The sequence below is a fragment of the Suillus subaureus genome (genome assembly GCF_016647635.1).
Source record: "Suillus subaureus strain MN1 chromosome Unknown BJ212scaffold_2, whole genome shotgun sequence".
Lineage (NCBI taxonomy): Eukaryota > Fungi > Basidiomycota > Agaricomycetes > Boletales > Suillaceae > Suillus > Suillus subaureus.
Genome location: NW_024538558.1, coordinates 2,136,981 through 2,163,026, shown reverse-complemented (window position 1 = coordinate 2,163,026; position 26,046 = coordinate 2,136,981). Strand labels below are relative to the sequence as shown.

General features: G+C 46.8%; 9 protein-coding genes across 9 annotated transcripts; 3 read left to right on the top strand and 6 right to left on the bottom strand.

Annotated features, from left to right (window-relative positions):
- Window positions 1-107: 107 nt before the first annotated feature.
- On the bottom strand, window positions 108-2,312 carry BJ212DRAFT_1318875 (uncharacterized protein). Its single transcript, XM_041334338.1, has 6 exons — window positions 2,094-2,312; window positions 1,916-2,026; window positions 1,776-1,856; window positions 1,146-1,713; window positions 757-1,096; window positions 108-707 (listed from the first exon to the last, which is right to left on the bottom strand). Exons 1-6 carry the CDS (start codon window positions 2,232-2,234, stop codon window positions 449-451), a joined length of 1,500 nt encoding a protein of 499 aa, XP_041199490.1. The 5' UTR covers window positions 2,235-2,312; the 3' UTR covers window positions 108-448.
- Window positions 2,313-2,930: 618 nt separating this feature from the next.
- Window positions 2,931-3,517, bottom strand: BJ212DRAFT_1444192 (uncharacterized protein; the record flags this gene model as incomplete). The annotated part of the gene is made up of 2 exons (XM_041337928.1): window positions 2,931-3,027; window positions 3,069-3,517. 2 exons carry the CDS (start codon window positions 3,515-3,517, stop codon window positions 2,931-2,933), a joined length of 546 nt encoding a protein of 181 aa, XP_041199489.1.
- Window positions 3,518-3,660: 143 nt separating this feature from the next.
- Window positions 3,661-5,358, top strand: BJ212DRAFT_1318866 (Pkinase-domain-containing protein). The gene is made up of 8 exons (XM_041334337.1): window positions 3,661-3,867; window positions 3,923-3,999; window positions 4,055-4,324; window positions 4,373-4,456; window positions 4,510-4,674; window positions 4,731-4,879; window positions 4,928-5,076; window positions 5,131-5,358. Exons 1-8 carry the CDS (start codon window positions 3,786-3,788, stop codon window positions 5,202-5,204), a joined length of 1,050 nt encoding a protein of 349 aa, XP_041199488.1. The 5' UTR covers window positions 3,661-3,785; the 3' UTR covers window positions 5,205-5,358.
- Window positions 5,359-7,375: 2,017 nt separating this feature from the next.
- Window positions 7,376-8,548, bottom strand: BJ212DRAFT_1258630 (ribonuclease H-like domain-containing protein; the record flags this gene model as incomplete). The annotated part of the gene is made up of 4 exons (XM_041329952.1): window positions 7,376-7,803; window positions 7,862-8,083; window positions 8,139-8,207; window positions 8,269-8,548. 4 exons carry the CDS (start codon window positions 8,546-8,548, stop codon window positions 7,376-7,378), a joined length of 999 nt encoding a protein of 332 aa, XP_041199487.1.
- Window positions 8,549-9,502: 954 nt separating this feature from the next.
- Window positions 9,503-10,284, bottom strand: BJ212DRAFT_1259186 (uncharacterized protein; the record flags this gene model as incomplete). Its single annotated transcript, XM_041329999.1, has 3 exons — window positions 9,503-9,967; window positions 10,015-10,122; window positions 10,174-10,284. 3 exons carry the CDS (start codon window positions 10,282-10,284, stop codon window positions 9,503-9,505), a joined length of 684 nt encoding a protein of 227 aa, XP_041199486.1.
- Window positions 10,285-10,887: 603 nt separating this feature from the next.
- On the top strand, window positions 10,888-12,702 carry BJ212DRAFT_1318835 (uncharacterized protein). Its single transcript, XM_041334336.1, has 7 exons — window positions 10,888-11,384; window positions 11,440-11,472; window positions 11,532-11,540; window positions 11,704-11,914; window positions 11,973-12,048; window positions 12,100-12,275; window positions 12,332-12,702. The coding sequence occupies exons 1-7, from the start codon at window positions 11,099-11,101 to the stop codon at window positions 12,552-12,554; spliced, it is 1,014 nt and encodes a 337-aa protein (XP_041199485.1). The 5' UTR covers window positions 10,888-11,098; the 3' UTR covers window positions 12,555-12,702.
- Window positions 12,703-14,845: 2,143 nt separating this feature from the next.
- Window positions 14,846-16,290, bottom strand: BJ212DRAFT_1318810 (Translin). Its single transcript, XM_041334335.1, has 6 exons — window positions 16,060-16,290; window positions 15,782-16,002; window positions 15,626-15,725; window positions 15,413-15,560; window positions 15,271-15,359; window positions 14,846-15,219 (listed from the first exon to the last, which is right to left on the bottom strand). Exons 1-6 carry the CDS (start codon window positions 16,150-16,152, stop codon window positions 15,052-15,054), a joined length of 819 nt encoding a protein of 272 aa, XP_041199484.1. The 5' UTR covers window positions 16,153-16,290; the 3' UTR covers window positions 14,846-15,051.
- On the top strand, window positions 16,252-17,513 carry BJ212DRAFT_333992 (uncharacterized protein). The gene is made up of 4 exons (XM_041342946.1): window positions 16,252-16,543; window positions 16,605-16,632; window positions 16,688-16,998; window positions 17,055-17,513. Exons 1-4 carry the CDS (start codon window positions 16,338-16,340, stop codon window positions 17,281-17,283), a joined length of 774 nt encoding a protein of 257 aa, XP_041199483.1. The 5' UTR covers window positions 16,252-16,337; the 3' UTR covers window positions 17,284-17,513.
- BJ212DRAFT_1444172 (uncharacterized protein) lies at window positions 17,359-25,977 on the bottom strand (the record flags this gene model as incomplete). Its single annotated transcript, XM_041337926.1, has 43 exons — window positions 17,359-17,474; window positions 17,563-17,701; window positions 17,754-17,945; window positions 17,996-18,050; window positions 18,097-18,152; window positions 18,201-18,259; window positions 18,310-18,349; window positions 18,398-18,525; window positions 18,576-18,600; window positions 18,654-18,741; window positions 18,790-18,983; window positions 19,036-19,083; window positions 19,132-19,353; window positions 19,405-19,529; window positions 19,575-19,694; window positions 19,742-20,076; window positions 20,116-20,240; window positions 20,361-20,522; window positions 20,607-20,768; window positions 20,893-20,951; window positions 21,078-21,167; window positions 21,400-21,512; window positions 21,569-21,670; window positions 21,721-21,770; window positions 21,819-22,008; window positions 22,060-22,164; window positions 22,296-22,405; window positions 22,455-22,513; window positions 22,558-22,732; window positions 22,840-22,874; window positions 22,933-23,008; window positions 23,032-23,234; window positions 23,286-23,580; window positions 23,701-23,832; window positions 23,880-24,080; window positions 24,133-24,173; window positions 24,233-24,275; window positions 24,355-24,632; window positions 24,681-24,782; window positions 24,847-25,198; window positions 25,249-25,366; window positions 25,417-25,659; window positions 25,712-25,977. The coding sequence occupies 43 exons, from the start codon at window positions 25,975-25,977 to the stop codon at window positions 17,359-17,361; spliced, it is 5,829 nt and encodes a 1,942-aa protein (XP_041199482.1).
- Window positions 25,978-26,046: the final 69 nt, after the last annotated feature.

Genomic DNA, 26,046 nt, shown 5'->3' with positions numbered 1-26,046 from the left:
AGTTCTAGCAAGGGACAGAAGAGACAGATCGAGAAGTTACCATTAAGTACTTACATTAACTGGAAGCTCGATTAATGCTGAATGTTGGCACCGCGGCACCTGCCTACTACAGCCACAAACACGTTTAGACAGAATTACTATTAGGTACATGTTACGGCCTCCATGCAGTTTCAGGGCAAACGCTAAGTTACTCTCTTCACAGGGCTTGCTCCACGCAAATATCGTATGGTGGTCGCAGGGAAAATGTCCCATTAAAGTGTGTAGTTCACTATGCTTCTATGGATCTTCTCTAAGCCGTAGCCCTCCTCCTGTGCTCATCCTCCGCGTTCTCCGATGGCCCACTGCTTTTTGCCAGATTCCCGGCGTCCAGTTCGTTTGCTGATTGAGCTGAGAAGCGACAAGTAGTAGATAACGAAACGTCGCCAGGACGGACCAAAATATGGATAAATCAAGACCCAGTAAGCCCTCGTATCCTTTTCCATGTGCGAGACACCCAGCCACCCACGGAAGCCGGTGACGGATGAGAAAATGAAGTCGTACCATTGTTATCACCCATTAAACTGGTATCCTTCGCATCTCGTTTGCTTGTCTGAACGCTACCCGAGGCGCCGGCGGACGGAGCTGGGTCCTGTCTTGGATTATTACTCCGACCCTCAACGTCGTCCGCATATTGCTCCAAAATCTCCCGTTGCCGTTTTGTTAAAGATCTATAGAAAGTGGGTTACATAGCCGCTAACGAATATCAATTTCGCTCACCTTGGGAGTTGCACGGAGAAAGAAATAAAAAGATCCCCCTTGTCGCCACCGAAAACTGACGGAACACCATGGCTTCTTAAGACCATCTCCTCACCATGTTGGGTACCATTGGGTACACGAACATCCACATTCCCGTCAAGTGTCGGCACACGAACACGGCCACCCAAGAGCGCAGTATGCAAAGGTATCCGTACTTCGTGGTGGAGGTTTGCACCTTGCCTACGAAAAACTTTGGACGGAGCGACATTGACCCTGACAAGCAAGTCCCCATGATTGCCCTTGCCTGATAATGGCGCATCGCCTGCATTCGGGATGCGGATGGTCATTCCGTCTTCCACCCCTGTGCAATGTATTAGTTACCGGAACGAAAACGATGTCCAACTCCTGACCTGGTGGGATGTCTACCTTGATACTTTTCTTCGTTCGCACATAACCCTGACCACCGCAATCTACACATTGGCTTCCGCGGGGAATGGTAGAACCAGAGCCAAGGCATGTTCCACAAGTACTTGCCATCTGGAACCCACTATCTATCACAAAAGTCTTTGTACCAGTACCGTTGCATGACCCGCAAGGCACTCGCTTGGCACCATGTCTCAGGCCCGTACCAGCACATGTTGAACATGTTGACAAAGCGTTGACATTTACACTTAGAGTTGTTCCTTTGCAGGCGTCCAAAAATGAGACGTTGATGCGTGCCTCAATGTCTGCTCCTCTTGTACTTTGGCTGAACCCGGAGCGAGCTCGACCCCCGAAGGCACCACCGAACAACTGCGAGAATAGATCGCCTTGACCTGAACTTCCGCCAAATGCCTCGCTGAAGTCTCCAAACCCACCAAACCCGCTTGCACCTCCTGAAAATGGATTTCGAGCAAAGGCATTAGGGTCAAAGCCTGGTTGCTGTGACGCAGCACCATATTGGTCGTATGTAGCCTTTTTTTTCTCGTCTTTCAAAATCTTGCATTACAATGTAAGACACCAGTACGTATGGATCAATGAAGAGGTGTCAAATGACGTACGTCGTATGCTTCTTGTATCTCCACAAACTTTTCCTGCGCTCCTTTATCAGGATTTGTGTCCGGATGATACTTCCGGGCGAGCTGTAACGAGTTTGGTGATTAGGAGTGACAAGTATCAATTGAATGATTCTGATGCGCACAGCGAAATACGTTTTCTTGATTTCCGCCGGAGATGCATCTTTCTTAACACCTAAAACCTGATAAGGGTCCTTGGGGGGAGCAGCCAGCAATGCAGACGCATGAAAGGCGCGCTAAGTGATAACAGTCAGTATGAAGTGACAACTATACATCAAACCTTGCGGCAAATTTGCGACGAACCTTCTGGCCTCGTGCACTGTGACCATCACGGCCAGCTCGGTAAGTTGAGAACGTTCGGGTGTTCGGCCTCGTTTGTTGTCGAGCGCAACCGTAAAAAGAAATGAATGACGAAGCTGCAAGCGACCGCAAGTAAGGGATCATGTACAATTGTGCCTGTTGACTCAAATAGCAGCGAAGCAACACAGAAGTAAGTTAGAGGAGAACACGATAAATGCATTTGCGCCCAATAGGAACGTGACGAATTTTGAATGTACGACTATTTGCCCTGCTGACTCAGCTCACTCAAGCCTAACTCCTCCTGCCTAAGTATTGAGTGAGGACATATCTATACGACGGTCTTACTTCTGAGCCAAACTTCGTATCTATATTTGATTTTGCTAGTCTTTCTCCGATCTATCCAAGCAATCGACAATCAGAATTGACGCGTCGAATGAACACGATTGAGGGTCAGAATTTATGATGCCATCACGTTGAGAGAAGCGTGGCAAGACCAAGCGTACCGAATCGTATGTGTACATGAGTAGCTAGGTAATAGCTATTCCTGCTTAGAACTAGAATCTCCCTAGTCCGATTCGCGATTTATAGGCCTGCCAATGTCCAGATGGCTGTCTATGGTCTCAGCCGCTGGCCAAATTCCAGAAGCATACGTAAATCACTTGCAAGGAGGGTCATTTCCAACCGTGCTAATCACGGTTCCTCTTCCAAATCTACCGTTCAAGCTTAGACCGTCCAAGATCTAGGCTACCCTAGACGTGTTTAGTATCAGTATTCGACTGGAAGCAATCTACGGATGATACGGACCGTGGTTGAGGAAGGTGATAAAGCTGATGTTTGTGATCAAGCGAAATCGGGTAACGCGTTTGTTTGGGCTGTTCGGGAGCGCCACCAATTTTTTCCATAGGATACCAAGATCTCATCGCCCTTTTGTACGGATCTTTGGAACTCCAAATGCTCATCCGTAGTTCGCCTTGCGACGTACGGCTCTCCACAAAAACAGCATTGGGTTTGCTTCGAATACCGCGGTAATCATTGACAAACCTAGCCTCATTGCCCATGACGCTGGCATCTATACCAACATTATCCCCATCCTCTGACCGGAAAAGTGAAAGATCGTAGTCGGAGCCAGCTCTATCCTGGCAATGCACTTCTCCAATATAGTCAATGATGTGTGACCTAGGAAGTATCTTTCGAACAGCAAAAAGGCCGTTCTGTCCTCGTGCAGGGTGAGAAGGTTCTGTGATGTACCTTATGCGAACTAGATATGTCGGAGGAAATGAAATTGGGGTTTTTTGGGGGGCGGGATTAGTGCCACTGATCAGAAAAGAGCGCACGGGGCCCGGCACAGAAGGATGATAACGAGGGGCATTGATATACTGGATATGAGAGGGCCATAATGGAGGCTGGCGCCGAGAACTGGAAGACATGAATATTTTGTTGGCGGAGGGCGTCGAATATCAAGTACTTCAAGCTTCGGGTCTTGCACTATCAGGTCTTCCCTGAGTCGTAGGCAGACGAAATAGAGGTATAAATCTTGTTCCTTATATTGATCATGGGTCAACATTAACGTCTAAGGAAAACAACACCGTGGGTAAACACGAAAGACTTGCACCAAACACTGGTGCACCCGGCACCAGCTCTCGCGAAGGACTCTTTGACAATCATCCACTGAACTGCTGATTCTGTTCTCATTCCATGGTGCGACCTCCAACAAAATCTGTAGCGCGCATCTATCGAGATGTCAACGCCAATTTTGGCCCTGCATGGCATGAATATGGTCAAAGACTTCAAGTCACTTGGCCTTGGTAATATACTGACGATTTCCGCTTCAGATAACCTTCAAGTGCAGTGGGGAACGCAGGATCACTATGAGATAGTGCGCAAAGTTGGCAGAGGAAAATATTCAGAAGTAAGATGGTCGTCTTTAGATCGATATGGAAAACCTGTTTGATCGCCCCATACAGGTTTTTGAAGGTGTCAATGTAGTTAATGATGAGAAGTGTATCATCAAAGTACTCAAGCCCGTGAAAAAGAAGAAAATTAAAAGAGAAATCAAGATCCTGCAAAACCTTGCGGGTGGTCCAAACGTCGTGGCCCTCCTCGATGTCGTCCGAGATCCTGCTTCGAAGATCCCCAGCCTAATAACGGAATATGTTGACAACGTCGATTTCAAGGTTTTATATCCTCGTTTCACTGATTACGATGTCCGCTTTTATATGTTCGAGCTTCTCAAGGTATGTGTAAATTGAACTCAGGCAAAATTTTCTACCATAGTCTTTTAGGCATTGGACTTCTGCCACTCAAGAGGAATAATGCACAGGGATGTTAAGCCTCATAATGTCATGATTGATCATGAACAGCGCAAGGTATGCATCCTAATAAACCCGCGTAATGGACTGAGCTGGACTTCATAGTGTAGCTGCGGCTAATAGACTGGGGCTTGGCTGAATTCTACCACCCGAAGGTTGAATACAATGTCCGTGTGGCTTCACGTTACTTTAAAGGACCAGAGTTGTTGGTAGACTTTCAAGAATATGACTACAGCTTGGATATGTGGAGTTATGGTTGCATGTTTGCGTCTATGGTATGATCTTCAGTCTCCAAGGGATTATGATTCGAATTGACCAAATTTACCACAAGATTTTTCGCAAAGAACCGTTTTTCCATGGTCACGATAACTATGACCAGTTGGTCAAAATAGCAAAAGTTCTTGGCACAGACGAGCTCTATGCATATATCGACAAGTATGGCATACGGCTGGATCCTCAGTACGACGAACTCCTCGGAAGGTGAGCTTTTCAAATGCGACCGCTGATCATGCAGTAACTCGTCGTTAGGTACCCTCGGAAGCCTTGGACGCGGTTCATCACATCTGAAAACCAGCGTTATATATCGAATGAAGCGATCGACTTTTTGGATAAGCTACTACGGTATGACCACCAAGAGAGATTGACTGCTCGCGAAGCCCAAGCACACCCTTACTTTGGTTTGTGAAACTTGTTCTCGGCCACTTGTCAATTTTTACCTACCTCACTTACAGAACCCGTCCGTAACCCCGTGTCTGGCACTTCTGCCGACGGTGAAAGCGAGGACTCGGGAGCATCATCAGCCTAATCTATAATTCACTTCTCTTCATCTCTGATTGTGAAAGTTTTGTACTTCCTTTGCATATGATCATGTCAAAACAACCTTCCCAACCCGATAAGCGCGTTCTTTAGTGCAAACAAACTGTGTGTCTTCAAGAAATACAGCTTAACTGAAATCAAGCCATTACCAACATCATCGATGCTATGTCTTAACATGTGACAGGTCGCCCCGCTTTCTCGATCATTTACGAGTATGATCATTGATCCTCTGCAGGCGCTTCATAGTGCCCCTCATGCCTTAGTAACATGATCGACGATCGCGGCTTTGATGCGTTCTGTTCCATTCCATCAATATATTTTGTACTTCCTCTGTTGCAGGCAACATTAGACAACGTTCTGCTGTGGAGCCACACGTGCGTAGCGGAACAAGGGTCAATCATCGGGAATGGAGATCTATGAGTGACCTGAACAAGTCCACATTCCGATGTACGTCAAAAAAACAAATGTAGTTTTAATCTCAAGAATCACTCTAGGTTAAGATTTACATCGATGTGCCAGCTTCCAGTACAGCCGCGGGATCGATAACCGTCGCTAATCTGAGTGCTATTGCCGTGTATATGCTCCAAAGCTTCCTGTTGTTCGGTGGCGTGATGATGCATCTCGAGCATAAGGTGAAGTCGATCTAGACTTTGTCTGATTCAAGCCCCTCTGACAGAATTTAACTAATGACTGTATCCACTTGGCGCATGAGTACACTGCCGCTAATGAGTTTACATAACCTCCTATGCTCTGGACCTGGTTACGTGGCCGAATAAAGTTACCCTCGCAGTATCTTATGAGGGTGATATATCTAGGTGATATCAGAAGCATCTCGCTAGATGCTGACTGCCCGTTAAGGTTGAGTATTGGACAAATCCTATCCCTAGCAGTACGAGCCCCTAGCGGTGCAAGCAATAATGGCTAGGCGCGAAGTAGGTTTACAGGGTGCTTTTTACAGTAATGGCATTTGACATGATTGATCTGCAACTCTTTCACTACAGGGGAGAGGTACTGCATCGATCGGTCATTAATCTTTTGTGCAGTATCGCCGCCGCCGCCGCTGCCACTATCACTTCAGTTTCTAGCGTTGTTTACGCTACTACTACCGCGTTCGGTGACTACAGCGTAGTGACTGCTTGACAAAGTTAGTGTACGCCGAGGACAACCAGGAGAACGCATGCGCTATACTTGCGAGGCCAGGGAAGTATTGATAGTCCTCTAGCAGTCATCTCTGCACTGCCTATGAACGGATGATAAGAATCCAGAAGGTAGGCACGCCTACTGCACGTGTAAAACTTTGTGCGATGCTTCTCGCACTGCATAGTCTTTTGGCACCTGGACTAGTAATGGCCCATGCATAGTGTTAACGACTCTCGCAGCTCGATGAGATCACGATCATCGGCCACGTTGTTTTCCATGCTCCGTGTAACGTTTGTTTGCCGTGCCCTGGATGTACTGTAAATGTTTGACTCGTCATGATATTCTCTTCAGTTGGGACACGAACTAACATTGAGTGCATGGGAAGAAATGAGTGCGAGTCGACTATGAGGGCTATCAGTAGGTTTTTCAAAGCTATCTGTGATACTGCCCGTGATTAAAGACTTCCTTCTACCTGCGGGAAACTATGTACTGCCAATGGGTTACTTACTTGGTAAGTATTTAAATTTCAGGGCAAGGCGTCTCGTTCTCTGGGATACCGCATTCATAAAAGAAACATTTGAGAATTTGAAACACAATATAGGCAATCTATCGTGCCAGAAAGGTAAGACAGCAAGTCCCAGGAGTTGGCTTGAAATGACAATGTACACCAGTTTAATTACACAACTGCAATGAAAGTATATAAATGCTGTGTGACCAATTGACGCATGACCTCTTAAGAGGTTATGATAAGGTTAGACAGATCCGAAACCAGATACTTCACGAGGATCGCAATCACCACATGTGAGACCAAAAGATCCGGTAGCTCACGCCCAATAGCCAGACTGAGCAACAGCCAGTGCTATTTTGCAATGTTCGCAAACATTGTAGTCCGAAGACCATGATGGGAAGAGTAGTTCCTTTCCTGGCATTTTGGTGTGAATCATGTCGTGCTCCTGCCTGATGTCCATGCTACTAGATGCGCATAGTAACAGAATATTGTGCAGGGTCATAGCTATGATTCTAAGGCCGTTGGGTGGAAGTAGGGCGATTACGAGGAATTCGATGGAAAGCCCCTGCTCGTGAGTTCACGACAGGGGCAGCGGGGACACTGGTGCCAAGTAGAGGACCCTGTCCGTCATTTCTCATACTGGTCCCGTCCTGGGAAGAGGATCCGGACGAGCCTGTGGCTTGACTGACGGCACTCGACGTTGGTGCTCTGGGTGTTTTCTTTCTCTCTTTCAGTTCCTTCGGTTCCTTGGGCGGAGGCGGCGGGCCTGGATCGTAATAAGGGTTGTGGGGAATCCACTGAGAAATCCCAAGGTGATCTAGCACGAAGCCATTCACGACACTGAGAGAATAGTAATATGGGTCTGTATTGGGCACATCTCGAGCCAAGGCGATCAACTGAGTATAGATAGCATACCCAGCACGTGCGTCGTTCGCTGCATCTGCATATTCAAGGAAATTTTTGAGACTAGCACGACGTTCGACCACGTCAGTACTCACAGTCTTGCTGGGCTGAAGAAAGACGGAGCTCCCAATTGCTGCGTTGTACCTTTCCCTTCGCCAAAGAGAAACCCACGTAGGTCTCAAGAAGGCGAGATAACCCAAGTGGGTTGGTGTACTTTCCCTTCCATCGGGCGTTATCGACCGAACGGGCAAGAAGGGCTAGCTCTACGCAGTTGCGTGTTGAAACGCCCCAATCCTGATACAACTTTTGGCAATCACCTAAATACATCATCATAAGATGGGCTGTGGGTTTCCGGACCCCTAATTGACGCACGTTGAATGCTAACGCCGGCCTTGACTCGCAATGGATCCCAAAGCACTTCCCTCAATTTCGACGGAAATTCTACCAATAGATGTATTCTGAATTAAGCCATAGGAGCTCAAAATTCAAGTCTTGCTCATACCTGACATAGCGCTTATTTGCAGGAGCAATATGGTGTCGAAACCAGCGAGCTGAACAAGCGCTACGGGGTTCTCGCTCCCACCCTTCCTGTAGTTGGGGCGCCATTCTAGGTCAAAACCAAGAGGTCCTATGGCCAACCGAGACAACTCGAAATTTGCTTCCAGGTGATTTGTAATGTATCGAATCCGGGTAGGAGCAGGGCTTTGATCACGCCAGAAGTAGCGCGGAAGCTCTGGACGTGAGACTGCAGTTTTGACAGAGCCTTCTGCAGTGCCAGACATTACAGTTTATAATATGTTGCAGAAATGAAGCTTGGTGTGGTTGAGTACGAAAGCGTTAAGTGCTTTCTTTGATAAGACCCTTATCAGTGCCGAGATTACCAAATCTAATTGTACGTATGTTCCTGTGTTTGGAGTTATGAAAAACGATGAGTCTATCAAGGTTCCGAGGGGCGGACCTTGGCAGTACCAAGATGACTTGATTGTGACTTCAGGCGTAAGATGATGCTAGTCTCGAGGTTGTTACTGCTACTAGTCTCGTGAGTCAAATTGTGACCTGCTGTTACACAGTGTGACAAATGCATCACGCTGTGACTCGCTGCGGGTCACTGTGTGCGACACCAGGCAGCTATTTAAGTACTTAAGCTCGAAGTCAGGGCCTGGGTGTACTGCTCCCCTCTATCAGATAGAATTTGCCACACAGGATTCGCCACAGAGGCACAGACACACGTGCAATGCTGTAATTCCCGTCGCCAGTTCTCACGAATGCAGGTTTTTGCAGTACAAGTGTTTCACCATCCCGGTGCACTCGGTGGCACCTCCGAGTCAGACCGAGTTGGCAGGCAACACATTATATCTCACCAACCTCCCTGCAAAGGGAATGGGTGCCCAACCTGCGTGTGGTGCGAGCCCGAGCCATGGCTATTCTAATTTTCACTCGTTGAGCAATATTTTTGATTGAAAGTCAAAAGTAACAAGAGTCGCACTCCAAAGATAACTGGGCAGTCCTTGGCGTCGCCTGGCCCAATAGCATTATCTTGGTCATTAGTTCCGGCCATTCTCTATTCTATCATCGGACGTGTCATTTCACTGCCATTGGTTGGAACTAGTTGCTGCCAATCATAACATTGGGTCCCACAAGGGGCAGAGAAAGGTGAGAAATTACGAGAGCTTAATCTGACAAACAGTAATGCTAACCATACAGCGCAATGAAAACAATAAGTAATAAAACAGTAGCTACACTGCAGAACCGGAGGACGTGTGTTGAGTGCCCTCTGAATGATTTTGGAGATCCTCTGGAGCATCTCTGCTAGGACCGGTGGAGAGCAATGACCCTATCGCCATTGATGCTCTGGACCGCGGGGAGTACTCCTCAGAATCACTCCGAGACGAATATGGCGAAGGTGGCAAGTCGCGGGAGGATGTATGAGATGTGCGCAATTCGTAATGTGATGAAGGGTGTGATGAAGGGGAGTGAGAAGAGCGTTGGCGTTTTCGTGGTGGCTGAGAGAGTTGAGGTGGTTCCCTAACCACAGGTAATGGTTGAGAGGAGACACGTTCACTGGTCATGTCGCTTGGATATAGCCCATGTTTTGAGTAAGGTGCTGAGGGTGGCAAGGGGGGCGGAGGGCTTGCATGCCGGGTATCTACTGCGGACATTTCAAGGAGGGTTCTGTGCAAGGAAGCGACGGATGCAAGCCGCTGTAAAGGGGTCAACAACAGACAATTAAAAATACGAGGAGCCTTACCTGGTCTTCGGCACTCTTTGCATTCAACATGGCAATAAGCATATCTCTGTCACCGTCCCCTTTCGATTTGTATGCCCCGAGTATTTCTCTAAGGCTAGGAGGTGGTGCCTGGATTACTATGAGCATCTACCGGAGGATTATAGTTGACAGCCAGCTGACCTGGTCTAGTATTTGTGAACTAGACATAATAAGTCTCCTATAGTCTGCCTCAATTGAAGGGCAGGGCAAACGAGAGTAGTCTTGTGTTGGGTAAGGAGAGCCAGAATTCATTTGGCGAAGGTGGGTTGTTAAGCGTCTTGCAGCAAGTGGGTTAGAACGGCGCCAACCGCAGACTTTTTGTAGGTGAGCCAAGTCCAAAATTCTATCTTTGAACCAGACAAGCCTGGTATATTTAGAATGCCAAGCCAAGGTGAGGCTCGGATACCCGAAGAGTTCTAAATTTGAACGCGAATCTGACGACGTGTTCCAACATGCAGACAACAGTTGCTCCGTTTCCTATTTTTTTTCTGCCCACAGGATTCAACAGAAAAACAAGGCCAAGTTGATATTAGCGCTGAAGGATGGAAGGGATTCATGCTCCACAGCTATAGATACGTGGTGACGAAATAAACGGAGGTACTAATTTTGACAATTGTGGCAGTTATACTCAAGAGTCTTGGCATTGTCTATTTATATCAATCTAATTCCGTATATCGCAGAACCTCGCAGGACCCCTGATAAAGCCCAGGAGGCAACCGGAAGGTCTGTGTCCTTTGCCAAAAGGGATAATTTTGTCTAGACTCTAAAAAAACACGTTGTTCACATCACCACATGTACAGTAGCTGGGAGCAAACTAACACTTATATTTATAAAAATTTGTAAATTGAACCAACCCATGGTCAGATTTATCCGCTTGCGAAAAAAAAAAAAAACTTTGCTGCTTCTGTCAGCCAGCGCGGCAGCCTTGGCCTGCCCTGACTATCAGGAAAGGGAATAACTATGTATGGTTGCCAACAAGGCGATCGAAATCACGTGATTATCACGTGCGGTTCATGAGGAAAGTGATCAAGCTCTTGCATCCAATTGAAGTCCTTTGATTTCACCAATGCCACAACAACCTGCAGATAGCGACGATGAATTTCCAGACGATATCGGGCAGCTGGACTTGAGCAACGTCCCGGGTCTTCAGGAAATTCCGGTCACAGCTTCGATCAGGCGTTTGGATAATCCGAGTCCTCCTCCCACCGTGATCGTACCAACGCCGCCATCACAACCATCCACGTCATCCCTGCCTTTCGAGTATGACTGCGACGATGAGATAGATGAGTCAACTATCGCCGCTTTGGATGCTCTTGAAGCACAGTTCGCACATGGTCAACCTCAACTCGAGGGTCAGTCAATCGTCAACTAATAGTGCAACCCCTATGTTCAATTCAACGAATACAGCTTCTCCTTTGACTGCTCAGCCGTTGATTGGTAGTGAGTTCCACATGTTTTTTTTAGCCTTTGTATGTTGAAAGATGATCTTGACTCAACAGCTCGCGCTGGTACGTTTCATTGAAAGCTTACGACAGTTCAAGCTCTTATGTATCTGTTGTATCATCTACATGATATTTGAAACCCACTGCCATTCATCTTGTATGTATCAAATTTGACAGTTCAACCTGAGCCAACACAGCTCGTGCGCATGTACAGCTGTTCCTGGTCTAGATGACCGCAAGCGCGGACCGCCGTCACCGCAAACATCGCCCGCCAGTAAAAAAGGCAAGACTCAGACAAGTGCCGAAGATAGCCTTGATACAACAAACAACATACTCGAGGGATTCGAAACCGAGATTATATGTCCAATGTGCGTACTGATACCTGGTCTACCCGCCTGCGAAATGATGGTTTCAAAAACATGCAGATGCTTTGATATCATGTGAGTGTTTCCATCTTGCATTGCAGTATTTGCTAATAAAGCTCTCGTTCTTCTTTAGGGTCGCAGCACACCTATGCAACCCCTGCGGCCACAGCTGCTGCGGGGAATGCGCTCAAGGGTGGATATCCCAGAATGTAAGATATTCTATTTTAGGACAAGTTCGGGTTTTATGAGCCCTGTTGCAGAAAGCGTCTCCGGCATGCGCAGTGTGCCGCGCTGCGTTGTCTACGACCAAACCACTTCTTCCTAATTATTCCCTTGACGCTGTAGTCCAGCAATATATCCGTGTTCTTGTCGTCAGCGGACGATCAGAATGGCAGGAGAAGGGAGACAGGTTAGCAGAGTGGAGGAAGCGTCATGAGTAAGCTCCTAAAGTCTATTCGGTCAATCGCATTCATTGACGCACTCTTGTTACAGCAAATGGAGGAGAATCTCCCAAGCGAATGCACTAGTGGTAAAGGCAAAAGAAAAAGCTCATCATACAAGGCGCTATCAAGGCGCTATCGTTTCTTACATGCCACCGGTTTATGAACCTCTCGGATCGTATTATGATGACGAAGATGATGAAGATGAAGACCCAACCTATGAAGACGATGAGATTGTGGAGATTTTACCGCACCGAAGAGTACTGAGACGGTAACCGACGTTCGTTCCATAGCCTATATTCTCAAACGGACCTCGTTCAATATCCCCTATCGTAATTGTTACTTGTAGTATCGTAGTCGTAGTTCACGTTGCCTGCCATTCGCGATATATCGGTTAATAGATTCTTGCAGCCAGCAGGTCCGTTTACACTTGTTTGGTGTTTCGCACCATTTGATGTATGGTGCGTGCTATACGCCGCAGCTTAAGTGCAATATCCTCGAGACAAATTGTGGAGTGCCGTGACTTATCTGCCTGAATGGCTTATCTTACACGTCACATCACTGCCTAACACGTAAATTGACCTACAGTGATATTGATCGCATCAAAATGACACGCTTAGTGCAGCTCGGTGTTAAGTCCCTCATAATTCACAAAGGCCGCCGTATTTAGAGCTCCCAGGGTGTCACGCATGTGCATGAGGCTTTCCCCAGCATGGAATTTGATCAAATTCCAAGCAGTTCCAAGCAAGAGCGGTTTTTCAAACGGCTTGCTAATCAAGTATGTGGGTTGATTTTCAAGTGACCGGAACTAAATTCCAGGAATTTACACTACAGATAGGCTCCAAGCTGTCAACTCAATGGTGATCGCAGCCATCCTGGCCTGGGAGGATAATAACCGTGCTGACTGCATATAAAGGTGTTTTCTCTGTGCATTCAATTATCACCCTGCTGGTGCAGTTGGTGCCAACTTCTGATGCTCATATAATCGCAACGCATCTTAACAGTGAAGGTGAGTTTCAAGCCAAAAATCACTTCGAGGCTCTGGATAAGATCCATGGTGCCCACATGCCACATCAGTATTTACAGATGGGTGACTCAGCAACTACCATCGATATCATGTGGCTAACTTAGGTTCAGTTGCCGGAGCCGCGCTGCTGGTGGGTGTTCATGGGGTGTATGTGTGCATAGTACTCATTTCCTTTCGCCCACCAGGCATTCGATTATTGTATTAATTTCGAAGCCGAGGTGATAATTCAGATTCAGATTTATTAAATGCCTTTTCAGCTGATTTCGATGTACTACTACATAGGTCTCACTGATCTGGGGAAGATCGTAAAGATATGTGCGATGCTTATTCGTGATGGCTCGCTATCTCCCATTTATCGACGTCCCAAACGACACATACTATCAGTCCACAAAGCATTGATGAAAGACTTCTCTGATCACTGTGTAGACTCATTCGGTCTGCAATCTCCTCCAAGTGCACCCAGACTGAGAGCGCTTGGTGAAGTGAAGCTGAACCCTCAGTCCTCAATGTATACCGTTATATCAAGCGGCAATCATGTGAGGCTAGCCTTTACTGTTCTCAGGTAATTTACTCACTGGCACTGCCATGACTTCGATTGCATTTTGCAGGGCTCAATGCGTCTGGAACAATCGCTGCGGAAAGTAGGTTATATCCAACCACTCCTGACACTGCTTTTGATAATGACACAAGGTTTACTTTTAATACGAATGTGGGTTCTATTTGGGCGCGTTCCAGCGTGTCTCATCGGGCTTGCTGCAGTATATTCTAACGTTCTCTCGGATTCCCATTCTCATGAGTATTGTCCAGGCATGCACAGCCGGGAGTGGCGTTATTGGTGCCACAGTCTTGCGATCAATGAAATGTCCATTCAGTCAATTGTTTCGTCCGCCGAGTATATTCCCTGATCAATTGATCTCATTGTCGCGCCACCCCCCTATCAGCCACGGGATACTATCAAGCAAGTAGCGTTTCACCTTACGCGTGGGATTAGGTTATTCTGGTGGTGTGTAAGATGACCGAGTGCTCACAATAATTCCGAACATGTATAGACATTGCACGCTCATTGCACACTCCACGATCAGGATTCATCCATGAAGCCATCGTGCTTCTAACCGGTTACCAAGTATACCATCACAAGCAAATCACGCACAAACCATTGGTGGTCTATGTAATGTGTGTATTATTAGGTAAGATCATTTCGCACATCTATCTGCCATTGTTGATCGCGGACAAAATGTAGTTATGTCCTTGTTGAATGTCGTAGTACTCTGTGCTCTTGTAGAAGGGTGCTTACCCTAAGATTTCACATTTCAGGGGTTTGTTGACCGGGTAATTTGTTTTAGAGCTGGGAGTATCTTGAAATAATCGATGCCCGAGTTACTGGCCGCGGCCTGGTCACGAGATCTTACTATAACTCACAACGCAATGCGAAGACTCCAGGCTGTTGCACATAGCATTTTATTTTCACGACTACTATTCAACCTACGGAACGTCATAGATGAACGGAATGTCGTTATGTTGACCCGGAGTTCCCGGTCACCATTGGCGCCTGAGTCGACACCAATAAGATCAGGCCAAACTACAGTATTAATAGTGGTGTTTGACACTTGAATTTTAACTTGGTGTGAAGCACGTATTTATGGGGCGAACTTAGTGTAGCTGGCACACCAGAACCGATATAAACTTATGGACTGCACAACTCATATTAATATTGGAACTGTCAAACTAAGTAATCCTGCTGGGTATCAAATCCCATCGTCGTAGTCATCTTCGCTCCGAACGTCTCTTTGACCAAGTTTCGATTTCGCACTGGTGGTAGAGCTGAAAGTTGAGATTGACTGCGCAATAAGGTCGTCTAACATGTCAGGAGGGATGTCGTACTCAGAACCTCGAACCACGATGGCAGTAAACCGCTGGGATAGCTTTCAGTACTTTATTCATGTGTGCTAGGTGATGGAGAAAACGCTACCGTCCTCAATCTTTTCCAGAGATTGTGAGGTTACAGCCTGTTTCTTGGATAACTCCCTCACGTAAGGAGTAAAGCGCTCGAAATCTACTTATGCACGATCACACCTTTGCACACTATTGTCAAGCTGACTGACTTGCCTGCCTTGCATTGCCGGACGAATGCACATACTTCTCTGGCTCTGGCGCGACCGCCCTTCTGAGCTATTCCAGTTATTGCAAATCGCATGAGTTCGCCAGTGACATCAGACAGGCCCAGCAAGTAATCTTCCTTCGGAAGAGTGAAATACTAAAGTCGTACCGTAGAGTGGAAATTTCAGCCATCCGGGTACCATTCAGGTGTAGCATACGCACAGGTATGCCATCCTCGTCAGAAAGGGAAAGCTGGACGTCCTCATATGATACCAGAGTGCCATGCTCGAGGTATTGAGCAAAGCCCAATGCTTCAATATACCTGAAGTCAAAGGCGTTCAACATATATGCCAACCAATTTGCCATTTTAGAGCCCACTCTTGGAGGCCGGGCGATACTGCTCTGTGGTAGTGCCAGAACCGCTCAGCTTGTACCTCGAGCCTTATTTGTGCATATAACGCTTGCACTTCCCGGAGCTTTTCACGACCGCGACGGACTACCCGTAGAGAGGGATTAGAGTCATTATTGGATTCTTCTGTCATTGCTCGATGGAGTAGGAATATGACTTTCTTTGAGAGGTTTGTCGCATCCCGGCTGATCTATTGGAGGGGTCAGAATGTTCAGTGACACAGTTGATTCTTTCGAGAGCCTGGAACCTTGATAAGTCGTTCTCTCCGGTCATGATGCTCGTCTATGTCTTGTCGGAACTCATCAAATGCTTCGACGACACTTTCTCGATGGGTTCCCATTTGGAAAGCGTGCCGATAAGGCGGGGAGGACGGTCGACCTTGAACATCAAAGTTTAGTACTCGTGCTTTGAGTTAGTATAAATGTCACGTGCAACTGGGACTGACCATGCATAGATAATTCGGTTAAGAGTCTTTGTTCGAAGTTTGAACGTTCATTGCCCAGCTCATCTCCTTCGTACTTCATCATGGCTTTTGCACCAAAGCCTGGGTGTCCTATGTGTGGGATCGTAGCCACTGCAGCGGTTCATCCCTCTGGCCAGTCCCCATGTTCACCCAATTGTCCAGACGCGCCAGCAGAGCCAGAAGTACTCTGGAGAGACGAAAATTTTACTGCATACCGGGAGAAAGCTCATCCAGTATCTTCCAGTGGTCATATAATCATAGCATTCAAGTAAGTCTTCTATCTATCATATCAGATTCCTCAAGCACTTTCCCCTGATCCAATGTCACAGTCTCCATGTTCCATCGATATACACCCTGGTACGTAAAACATCAAGCCTCCCCGCGGCGAAGAATCTTACCTGGCTTCTGGTAGTCTTCTAGTGACTTGCCCCTTCTTGTCAATGTTAGAAACCTTGGCAGGAAGCTTTTGAGCGCGTCGCCACCGCGGCTCTCCCTTTTTACATCTGGCAATAACTCCGCACCCTCGGCGCCTCCACAATATGCCGAATCCCAGTTTCGGATCGGCTTCATTACACCGCCTTTCAAAGATAACAAGATTCCTATCACAGACCATCTTCATGCACACGCCTACCTGGCCCCTGCCGATCTGCTAGGCTGGTGGAGAGGTGTTGCATACGGTCCTCTCGCTTGGTATGCCATTGATGATTTGATTGCTGAGATTCGGTTGGATTTCTTTTACGTTAGTGTGCCTTTTTCAAACTGATTGTTTCCATCATCAGGGAGTCAGTCTCGAACAATCGCGTGAAATCTGGTTACGATAATCGGATAAATCCCCCGATAGACGCAGTTCCCGAGGCGGGCGCGCGGACTGGTGCAGCCAATGGCGACGAATATACTGCTTCGAGTCTAGCCATTCCTGACATTGAAGATGGCCTTGCATCCCCAAGCTCTTCTAATACCTCCTTTGCTTCCAATTCCAGTGGTCATATACCCCATTTACACGTATGACAAACGACATCAATTTCCATCCTGAAGTACCGGATATATTTCACGTATATAGCAGGTCCTCGGACTATACTCACATCACGGACGACTGAACTTTGTTGTGTATGGAGTATTGGAATTTGCTTTCTCTAGCCTACTTCTATACAATTCAATGTGTAAATATTCAACATCAATGAGATTTGCTCTGTCATGATCTGCAAAATAGATTTCGGATTTCAAAGATTAAGCATCTGACAATGCATCATGATTAACGGGAATGGACGGACTATGATCTGTACTTACAATACGATGATCCGGTTAGTAACGTTGACAGAGCTGCGAGCTGATCATCGGTAAAGCGCCGGGAGTCTTCGTGCCAAGTGTCTTGATGCGTTTTCCTAAAATTGCTCGCACACCTGTGGATAGTTGTCGAAATTGGAATCTACAGCGCAGAAGATCAGAATATACAGTTAAGTAAATGAAGATTTACTCACAGGGTCATGTGTATGTTCCAGCATCACTGTCGTCAAGAGCCCTGGCATCCATTTCTCGATGGTATACGGGAAACTGTCAATGAGGGCACATATGCCAATGACAGCGGCGTGCCGCTGACGGACAGCAGCATTGTAAACTGGTGATACGCGATCAGGGAGCTGAATCTTTCCCGCCAATTTGACGAATCGGTCCTAGACCAAAGAGTGAATAAAATCGAAAGACGATGTGACTACTGACCAACCTTCAAAGTCACAACCCTGCGCCTCGAAGACAGTCGAAGTATTCCCGACAAGGTGCTGAGCGAGAGTTAGAGGTGTTTTGAAGACAGATTCCAAGACTCACGTCCCCACCATCTCCCGCACCTCCACAACTTCGTCGTCCAAGCATTTACACAATACCTACAATTAATTAGTGCAGGCGCAACATAAATCAATAGAACTACTTACGTCTAGAATTTCATTGACTTCGCTTTCACTAATCAGAGGAAGTTGTCGGAAGTACAGAACTAGGTAATGTAATGTCGTCAAGCACTAGACCAAAGTAGCAGTAACTCACCCTGTAGAATTGGTAGGGCCCTCAAGCGAACCTTCCATGACTACAAGAGTGAGTCTGGTACAGTCACGGACGCTAGTAAATGTCTTACTGGTGAGGTCTGAATGGCGGAGAATATAGCACTTAATAAGGGGCCGATCATTGATCGTGGAGGAGCGACTCCGCACATGCAAACAAGAAGCACATTAGCATGCCTTACTAGCTCCTCGTTATCATGCACTAAGGGGGAGTTTTTAACATCGACTGGCATGTATCACCAACAACCGTACCTTCAGTGAAACGGAACAGTTCAGGCTGAAAGAACCATATATCACGACTTCCTCGGCAGCTGGTAATAGACCACGCACCATAAGAGGCAAAATATAGTCGAATGCAGATATCGCATCAGTACTGTGGACTGACAGGTACAACCATCGGCAAACGACGATCCCAACTCTGCGAATGTTCAGCGGTCGCTTTGAAAAAATGACAAACATCCGTTACCTGTCATATGTTGATTGATGGGCTCTCACGCCTGGTAGCCGTTGTTCTCTCCACACTTTGAAATTGTCCACGAGTTCGAGGACTCTGCTTGTGTGATAGGTCCCACATATGCCCATGATGTCTGCATCATCAGTCACTTCTCGACATTCCCGTACGAAAGCTTCGACATCGAGAGAGGTGGGTTTGGGTTGCCACTGTCCATCAAAGTCAGTAACATATATATAGCGGGATGTAGAAATCGCCAACCTTGATACCGTTGCAGAATGCCATCATCTCGGCAACATGGGATCTAACCTATTAATAACCATCAGTATCATCACCGAATCACAAATCGGAACTGACATCATCGTGTTCACTGTGTACTTCTTGCCAAAATCGTTCCATAGTGCTGTCCGACCAAGATGTGAATTTCCACCCTAATTCAGTGTAAAATGCCCGAAATAATGCCAGAACTTTGATAGATTCCAGGGATGATGGTCCATTGTAGTCCATGCTCTTGAACTGTTCAACGATGTGCTCAACGAGTGGTTGGAGTCGCCGCGGGTCTTTGTGATGGAACATGTACTGAAAGTCGTTTAGATAGATGCATAAAACTATAAGCTCTTGGTCACTCACCTCGACAAACGAAGTCCAGATGGGTACAGTCTCTGTCTTCATGCTCTGACCTAACGTCTTCTTTATGTAGGGTGTGAACCATTGCCAGATTCGATCTTGGGTCTCTTGTGGCCAATGTTTAGAACCTGCAATAGTCAGCATACAAAAATTTACATCAGTAAGTTGCTCACCGTTCAGAACGCCAGCCAAAAGTTCTGCCGCGGCCCTTTGCTTGTTCTTATCCTGGTCGGCTAGCAGCATCTCTAGTTTGGGCTTCAACAGGTCCCAGGGTTCGTCACCCAACACTTGGACTATCTCGAAATTACAGAGGTTCGTTGCGAATTAAGATTCGACTTACATATTGATTTGACACATGATATATGGTCTTGTACCACAGTGCTCTCGTGGTTCTCTTCGGCGAAGTGCCCAGAAAGTTTCTTCCAGAAGTCTGCGTCCACTGCTATTTCACGTAGGCAAGACAAAGCCTCTGTGCTTGATGGCTCCCATTTGAAGGTGCTTTTCAACCCATGAGGTGGTTTGTATGCTGCCAGTGTATCGCTCCAGGCGAGCCAGCCCTGATGTAGTGTATCGCAATATATACTTCGATGGGAGTGAGTACTTCTCAGCGTGACTTTAGAAGGACCCCACCTGGTGAGATCAAGAGTCTCCGAAGATCTAATAGGGACCTGTGACCTGAAATTGATGAGTATCTCAGCGGTCGACGAATATGACCTTTCAATGGGAATGTGGCATCGTAGTGGATTGATTGGGGAGAATAAAGCCAAAGCCGCTGGATTTCGACAGTACGATCGAAGCTTGATGTATCTGAGTGCTTTCATGATGCCTCTTTGCGCATACTGATACACAGAGCAAGTCAGTTCGTGACTAATTCGATGTCAGTCATGATCTCACGTAACGCTAATATTCACGAAAATGTCAATGTCCTTACAGGGACCTAGTAAACCGCAGGAACGCACCATGGTAGGATTGCTATCACGCACTTTCTCCAAGAAAAGACGAAGGTGACTAGACGAAGTCGGAGTATCCCGACGCAGCAGAGTGCGAAGTACCCTAACTGCAACTATCGCATAGCGCCAATGTGTTGCGTTGTCATTGGCAATTTCGAGAACCGCTTTAGTCTGTTCAAGCCTCAGTAGTGGACATATCGGTAAGGATAGTATGTTGCCTACCGTTCGACTATATTCTTCGTTCATTAAACGCACACGCTCGATGCGCTTCTCACGGGCCTGGAGAGTGATGGAATTCTCTGACTCGTTAAATGACAAACAACTCTTCAGAGCATGTAAGGCTTCATCAAGGGCGGTATTCTTAATGTCATAGATGAGATAGCAAGGCTCCGAGAAGTTGGCCAGACCTCGAAGTAGCTTAGAAAGAGAACAAGAGAAGAGAGTGGTTCTCACATGTATCTGTTACCGTAGATACACAATTTTGGATAGAAGGCTGAAAGAAAGCTGTCACCCAGTTTGAAGGAGGTCAAGGGGAAAGTACCTTCTCATTATGGTGGCATCCAAGGAGCTGCTGGATGATCTCTGGCACTAACGTCGGTTCTGAAGAAGAATGGGTCCAGCTACTTCAAGAAAAAAAAGACAACCATATTGCTCACCCGATATCGCAAAACGCCCTGAGAGGAAGTAATTAGATGAAATCTATCACTGTCAAGAAGCGTGACTCACCAAACGATGATATATTCAGCGTCCACAACGCTCCTTTCATGCGATCGTCATCAGTACCAGGCTGTAGGGCCGCATACAGTACCGGAAGGGCTCGAAGACGGAGACCATCGTACACCTGCACATGTGACAATTATACGCTCGTAGCACCCATAACATATATAGACACCTACTGAAGTCAGGGATTCGAGAAGAGACTGGCTTGATCTTAAACGAGAGGTTGAATTTTCATCAAGGGAAATGAACTGGAGTTCACTCACTGCCGCACTGTAAGTACATAGGATTATCAGAAGTATTCATGAAACATGAAACCAAGATCAATTACCCGAAGGATAATGCCACATTGACCATTCAACGACATCGTCCAGCAAGGAATTCTCGAGCGGACCTCTAGCTCGCTCGATGGAGTTCCAGAATAGTCGAGAGGAATGATAAAATCTAGCACATGTAAAATTAGGAAATCGAAACAGAAAGAAATGTGAATAGTGGTTTACCGAGCTCTTCGGACAAACACTGCGCGCGGCCAAACCTTCTGTCCTGCATATTGACGAGCTACACCGATCTCTGAGTTGTATTGGTCGCAGTTTACATAGTAGCTGTGTGAAATGTTTAGCAAAATCCACACAAGTAAAGTCACACTACAGACCTGTCCTTGCTGTCGCCATACTCGAGCAAATAGGTGCGGATTGAACCGATCTTTAGAAGAGTAAAAAGTAATTCACGAGATACCGTAAGAGTACATACAAGCATCTGTACAGCATCAACTGTGTTCTCCTCGCCTTGTCTTTGCAAAGACAAGGATGCTGCGTGCAAAAACTCTCCGAATCGACGCCGGAGTTTAGCAATGTACTTATACCGTGCGTCTTGCGGGTCTGTAAGGCAAAACCCGGAAGCCAGAGGCTCAATTGATGCAATCATTTCAGGAATTTCATTACTGCAAGACAGGTCAGACAAAAACCACATGCCACGGGCCAACATGACGTACATAATGTCACTCGAGGCAAGCATGGATTGCAACACATCTGGTGATATAAACTCCTTAAAGAGCGTTGGAATTCCGGTGAAGGCTTCTCGGACAAAACTGAGATGACTACTCGAAGGTATCAATCTACCGTTGATTGATCAGTCACTGTAAACGCACCGACAAAAGTCGTTCCTCCAAATAGCGTCTCGAGACGCTTTGCTGCTTTTCAGTACAAGGTTAAAAGATACTGCATAAACTTACAAGTTTCAAGCAACAAGTCAAGGCGAGTCATCGCAGGTTCGACCAACTCGCGGAATAGTTGGAGTGAAAAGTCAATCTCTTCGGCACTTGGGACATGCCATGTGATCTACAGTGCTGAGTATTTGAGACTCTTCCAATTGTCAAATGTTGCGCACCTTGACCTCGTCGGGCTCAAACAACTTGCCCCAGTATAAGTGATGGTTTCTTTGAAATTCTGCAGGTACTCAGTCAACGCATCTTAAGGCACAAACTGCGAACCTTCATCGTTCCACTGTTCGGGGTTGACGAACTTGTTTTCGATCGGGTAAGTATGAGTAAGTGTAATTAATGCGCTGGAGAGTAACTTTCCGCTCCAAGTGTACCCCCGTTTCGAAAAAGTTTTGTCGCGTAGCAGAGTTAATAACGACAAGAGTTCGCCCTTGTACTCGAGAAGCTAAAATGACATCAATTCACGCCCGAGTGACTGGTTTAGGATCACTAACCGCTGAACCATCACTATTCAGGTGTTTGTTAGCGCATGCAAGGTACTTGGGAGAGAACACACTTATAGACACAACCTCGGAGAATAGCAAGATCTATAATATAACAAGGATATTAGCGCTCAACACTGCTACAGCTGAGATGAAATCCTACTCCAGTGCAGAGTCGCATCCGACGGAAGCGGCAATGATGGAGATGTCGTCCTCACTGAGCTAGCACCATGTTCTATCTCTGTGCGGATGTTTGCGGCACAGAAGGTAAGAACTTGGCCAGAGTCTTTTTGGGGTGGGCATTCGCAATGCATTCGACTAACTGGTGTATCGCACGGACAGCATTAGAACGAACATTTGTGCTTGCGTAATCGAAAATCATGTTGAGCACGAGGTCGAAAAGTGGATCGGATAAATGAACACAGATTTGACTGCATGCACCAGTCACAGCATCCACCACTTGTACTGAGGAGGAACTGGTCAGTTAATAGAAACATTCGTGTGAAGACAAGATACCTTCCGTAGTCCCTCCGGCTGACCCATCCGGTCCTTCTTCTGGGAGATTCTCAAGTAGCTGGATAACACGATGTATGAGGCTGGCTACCCAGCTCGCAAAACTGCCGGTGCTGTCTTTGAGAAGCGCATCCTCAGCTTCGTTAGATAGCTTCAGTTCCATAGTGTCCTCCAAGCTATCATCAGTAATTTGACCAGGGGAAATGTCCACGCCAGAAGCCTCTGAATCCTTGGAGGATGTCACGTCCCCAAACATGATGTACTGTGACACTTCCGACAGAAATGCCGTCGTGCAAAGCTTATAAATAAGGAATTAGATAGGGGAAGTACTCGGAGTGTTTAAAGTACCGTTTTAGTTGGGTCATTCTGTATTTGACGAGGGTGAGAGGGTGGCGTTCAAATGAGACTAGCTACTTACAAGATCGATGCCAGGTACAAGCAAATGCAGAATGGTGATCAAATGCTTAGCACCTGGATAATAAATTTCTCGAGAAACGATTGCAGGAACAATAGAGCTCAGTGCCTTGATTACGGACAAGGTGCGCTGGGTCTAAGGAACTGTGAGGAAGGAACAGTCGACGACAGGAGCAACAGTACCTCAACGAGAGCCTCTAGCGAAGGGATAGCTCGTTCCAAAATTGGCTGAAATACCAGGTCAGGCTCCATGCACGACATGGACTTCAGAGCGCTCTGGACATTTGAAACAGTGGAACTATCCTGGGAGAAGATGGCAAGTAACACAACTGTCCGGAGGCACTTGACCAGTTCTCTTTTCATCTCTCGGGTGAGCCGTCGAGTCTGATCGGTAACCTAAATTTCTTCACTGATTAAAGAGATCCAGATTGCGTACCAGAGGTGTTTTGCAGTCGGACAGTTGTTCTTCGTGCCAGCCTTGCAATTTATATGTTAACATTGTGCTAATGAGCACTTAAACCTAAAAGGGAGCTCACGCTTGTTGAACTCGTACACGATGTACTTGACGAAGGCAGTGAGCTATATGACATGGTCAGCAATTACAGTGTCAACCAATAACTTAGCGGAAATTCAAGCCCAATACGAATAAACGACGAACATCGGATGTCCAACTTCCAGAGTTGGTAGGGTGGAAGAAATGTTCCGTAGATGCAATGAGACGTGCAAGCGAATCAAGAGCTTTAGAACCACCTAGATATAGCTTCGGTGGCTCCCACTTATGGAGTGGCACTGTAAGATATTCGCCTACAGAACCGCTAACTTGAGGCGTGCTAACGCCTGAAGTCATTGGTGTATACCACGGCGTAGACGCAGTAGAAGGAGGTGCAGAAGCACCATCAGGGGCCATAGAGTACACGATAAGTTTGGCGAGAGATGCTAAATGAGATGTCAGCGGAGCTGTTTCTGCGAGGGGAACCTGCTTACAGATACGCCAGCTTGCTTGGGGCAGCCTTCTAATTTCAAAACTTGAAGAAGAGTCGGCCGTAGGTCCCGTAGTGAGCGACCCACCATCCTTCAGTGAAATTGCTACAAAAGGCACCGATAATCAGTCAGCCTTGATTGAAGACGTAAATTATCAATGGCTGCCCACCCATCGAGGCAAGGCATTTACACATAATAAGATGCCACTCGTGCTCAGTGAATATTCCAACTTCCTTATAAAGACCAGACCACGTCTGTCCTGCATGGTAATCATCTTGTTTCCACTTCGGTCTGCCCTCATCTTCAGACTTTTCATCATCGAGAATATCATAAATGCGAGCAGGATCACTGATGGTTGGGTCCACGTGCATCTCTGCGAGGCGTGACAGGAATTGCAACATCCTTTCATCGTACATGTAGGAGTTAATGGACTCCCACAAACGACATAACATAGGGAGATACGATTGAGGATGTGTCAGTGGTAAGAAGGTCAGAAGATAGTACTGTGACGAAAGAACGCTCTGCAGGCAAGCTAAGGAACATGTAGTCGTTTTTTCTGGAAAGAACTCACGTCTAAGTTGGTCCCATTAAATCCAGGCAGGAAAGTGCTCAGCATCTCTTCAATGGCCGCGGGGTGGAAGAACCTCCTCGATATATCAGCAATGTAGCCCATACACCACGAGAGTTGGCTACGTCAACTGTCAGATGATGCCATTATTGAAGAATAAGGGTAACCTGCCTGTACTCGAACTGACGCCGAGTTAGAAACAAGTCTTCCTGAAGGATATTATAGATAGGCTTCCACGGAAGTCTCATGTCGTCAATGCTCAGTTTCTTTTTCGAACGAGTTAAATTTGACAACCCATCCGCGCAGACGGCCATGGCTTGCGTGGGCATACCAGGGGTCGTTGCAACATGAAAATACAACTTCGCAAGGCGAATGCGCTTCTCCTTTGGAAATGGATACTTGAGCATATTCCAGCTGCAATACCTGTAAGAAAACTTGCACTCCTGTGTGAATTACTGGCGCTCACTAAGTGATCATGCTGTCCCACTGGACAAGACCCGGTTCGAAGTCCTTTGCCTCTACGCACTGCGCTATACGCCTTAGGATAAAATCCAACATGTCCTGCATCCGCGCATTTGATTCAATTGCATATGGGATGGATTTCGCATAAAGCTTGAGCTTCTGCATATACCGGTCGGTCGAGCGGTTGATGTCGTCTGGAATTTGTGTCTGGAGTATCTCTGGACCCGGATCATCCAAGGCCAGGCGGGAGACGTCCGGAATGATAGTCATAGTGTTCTGTTAATAATGCCACTGAAAGTAAACTGTAAGAGAAGTAGTTGCCCGTTCAGAGGATGGAAA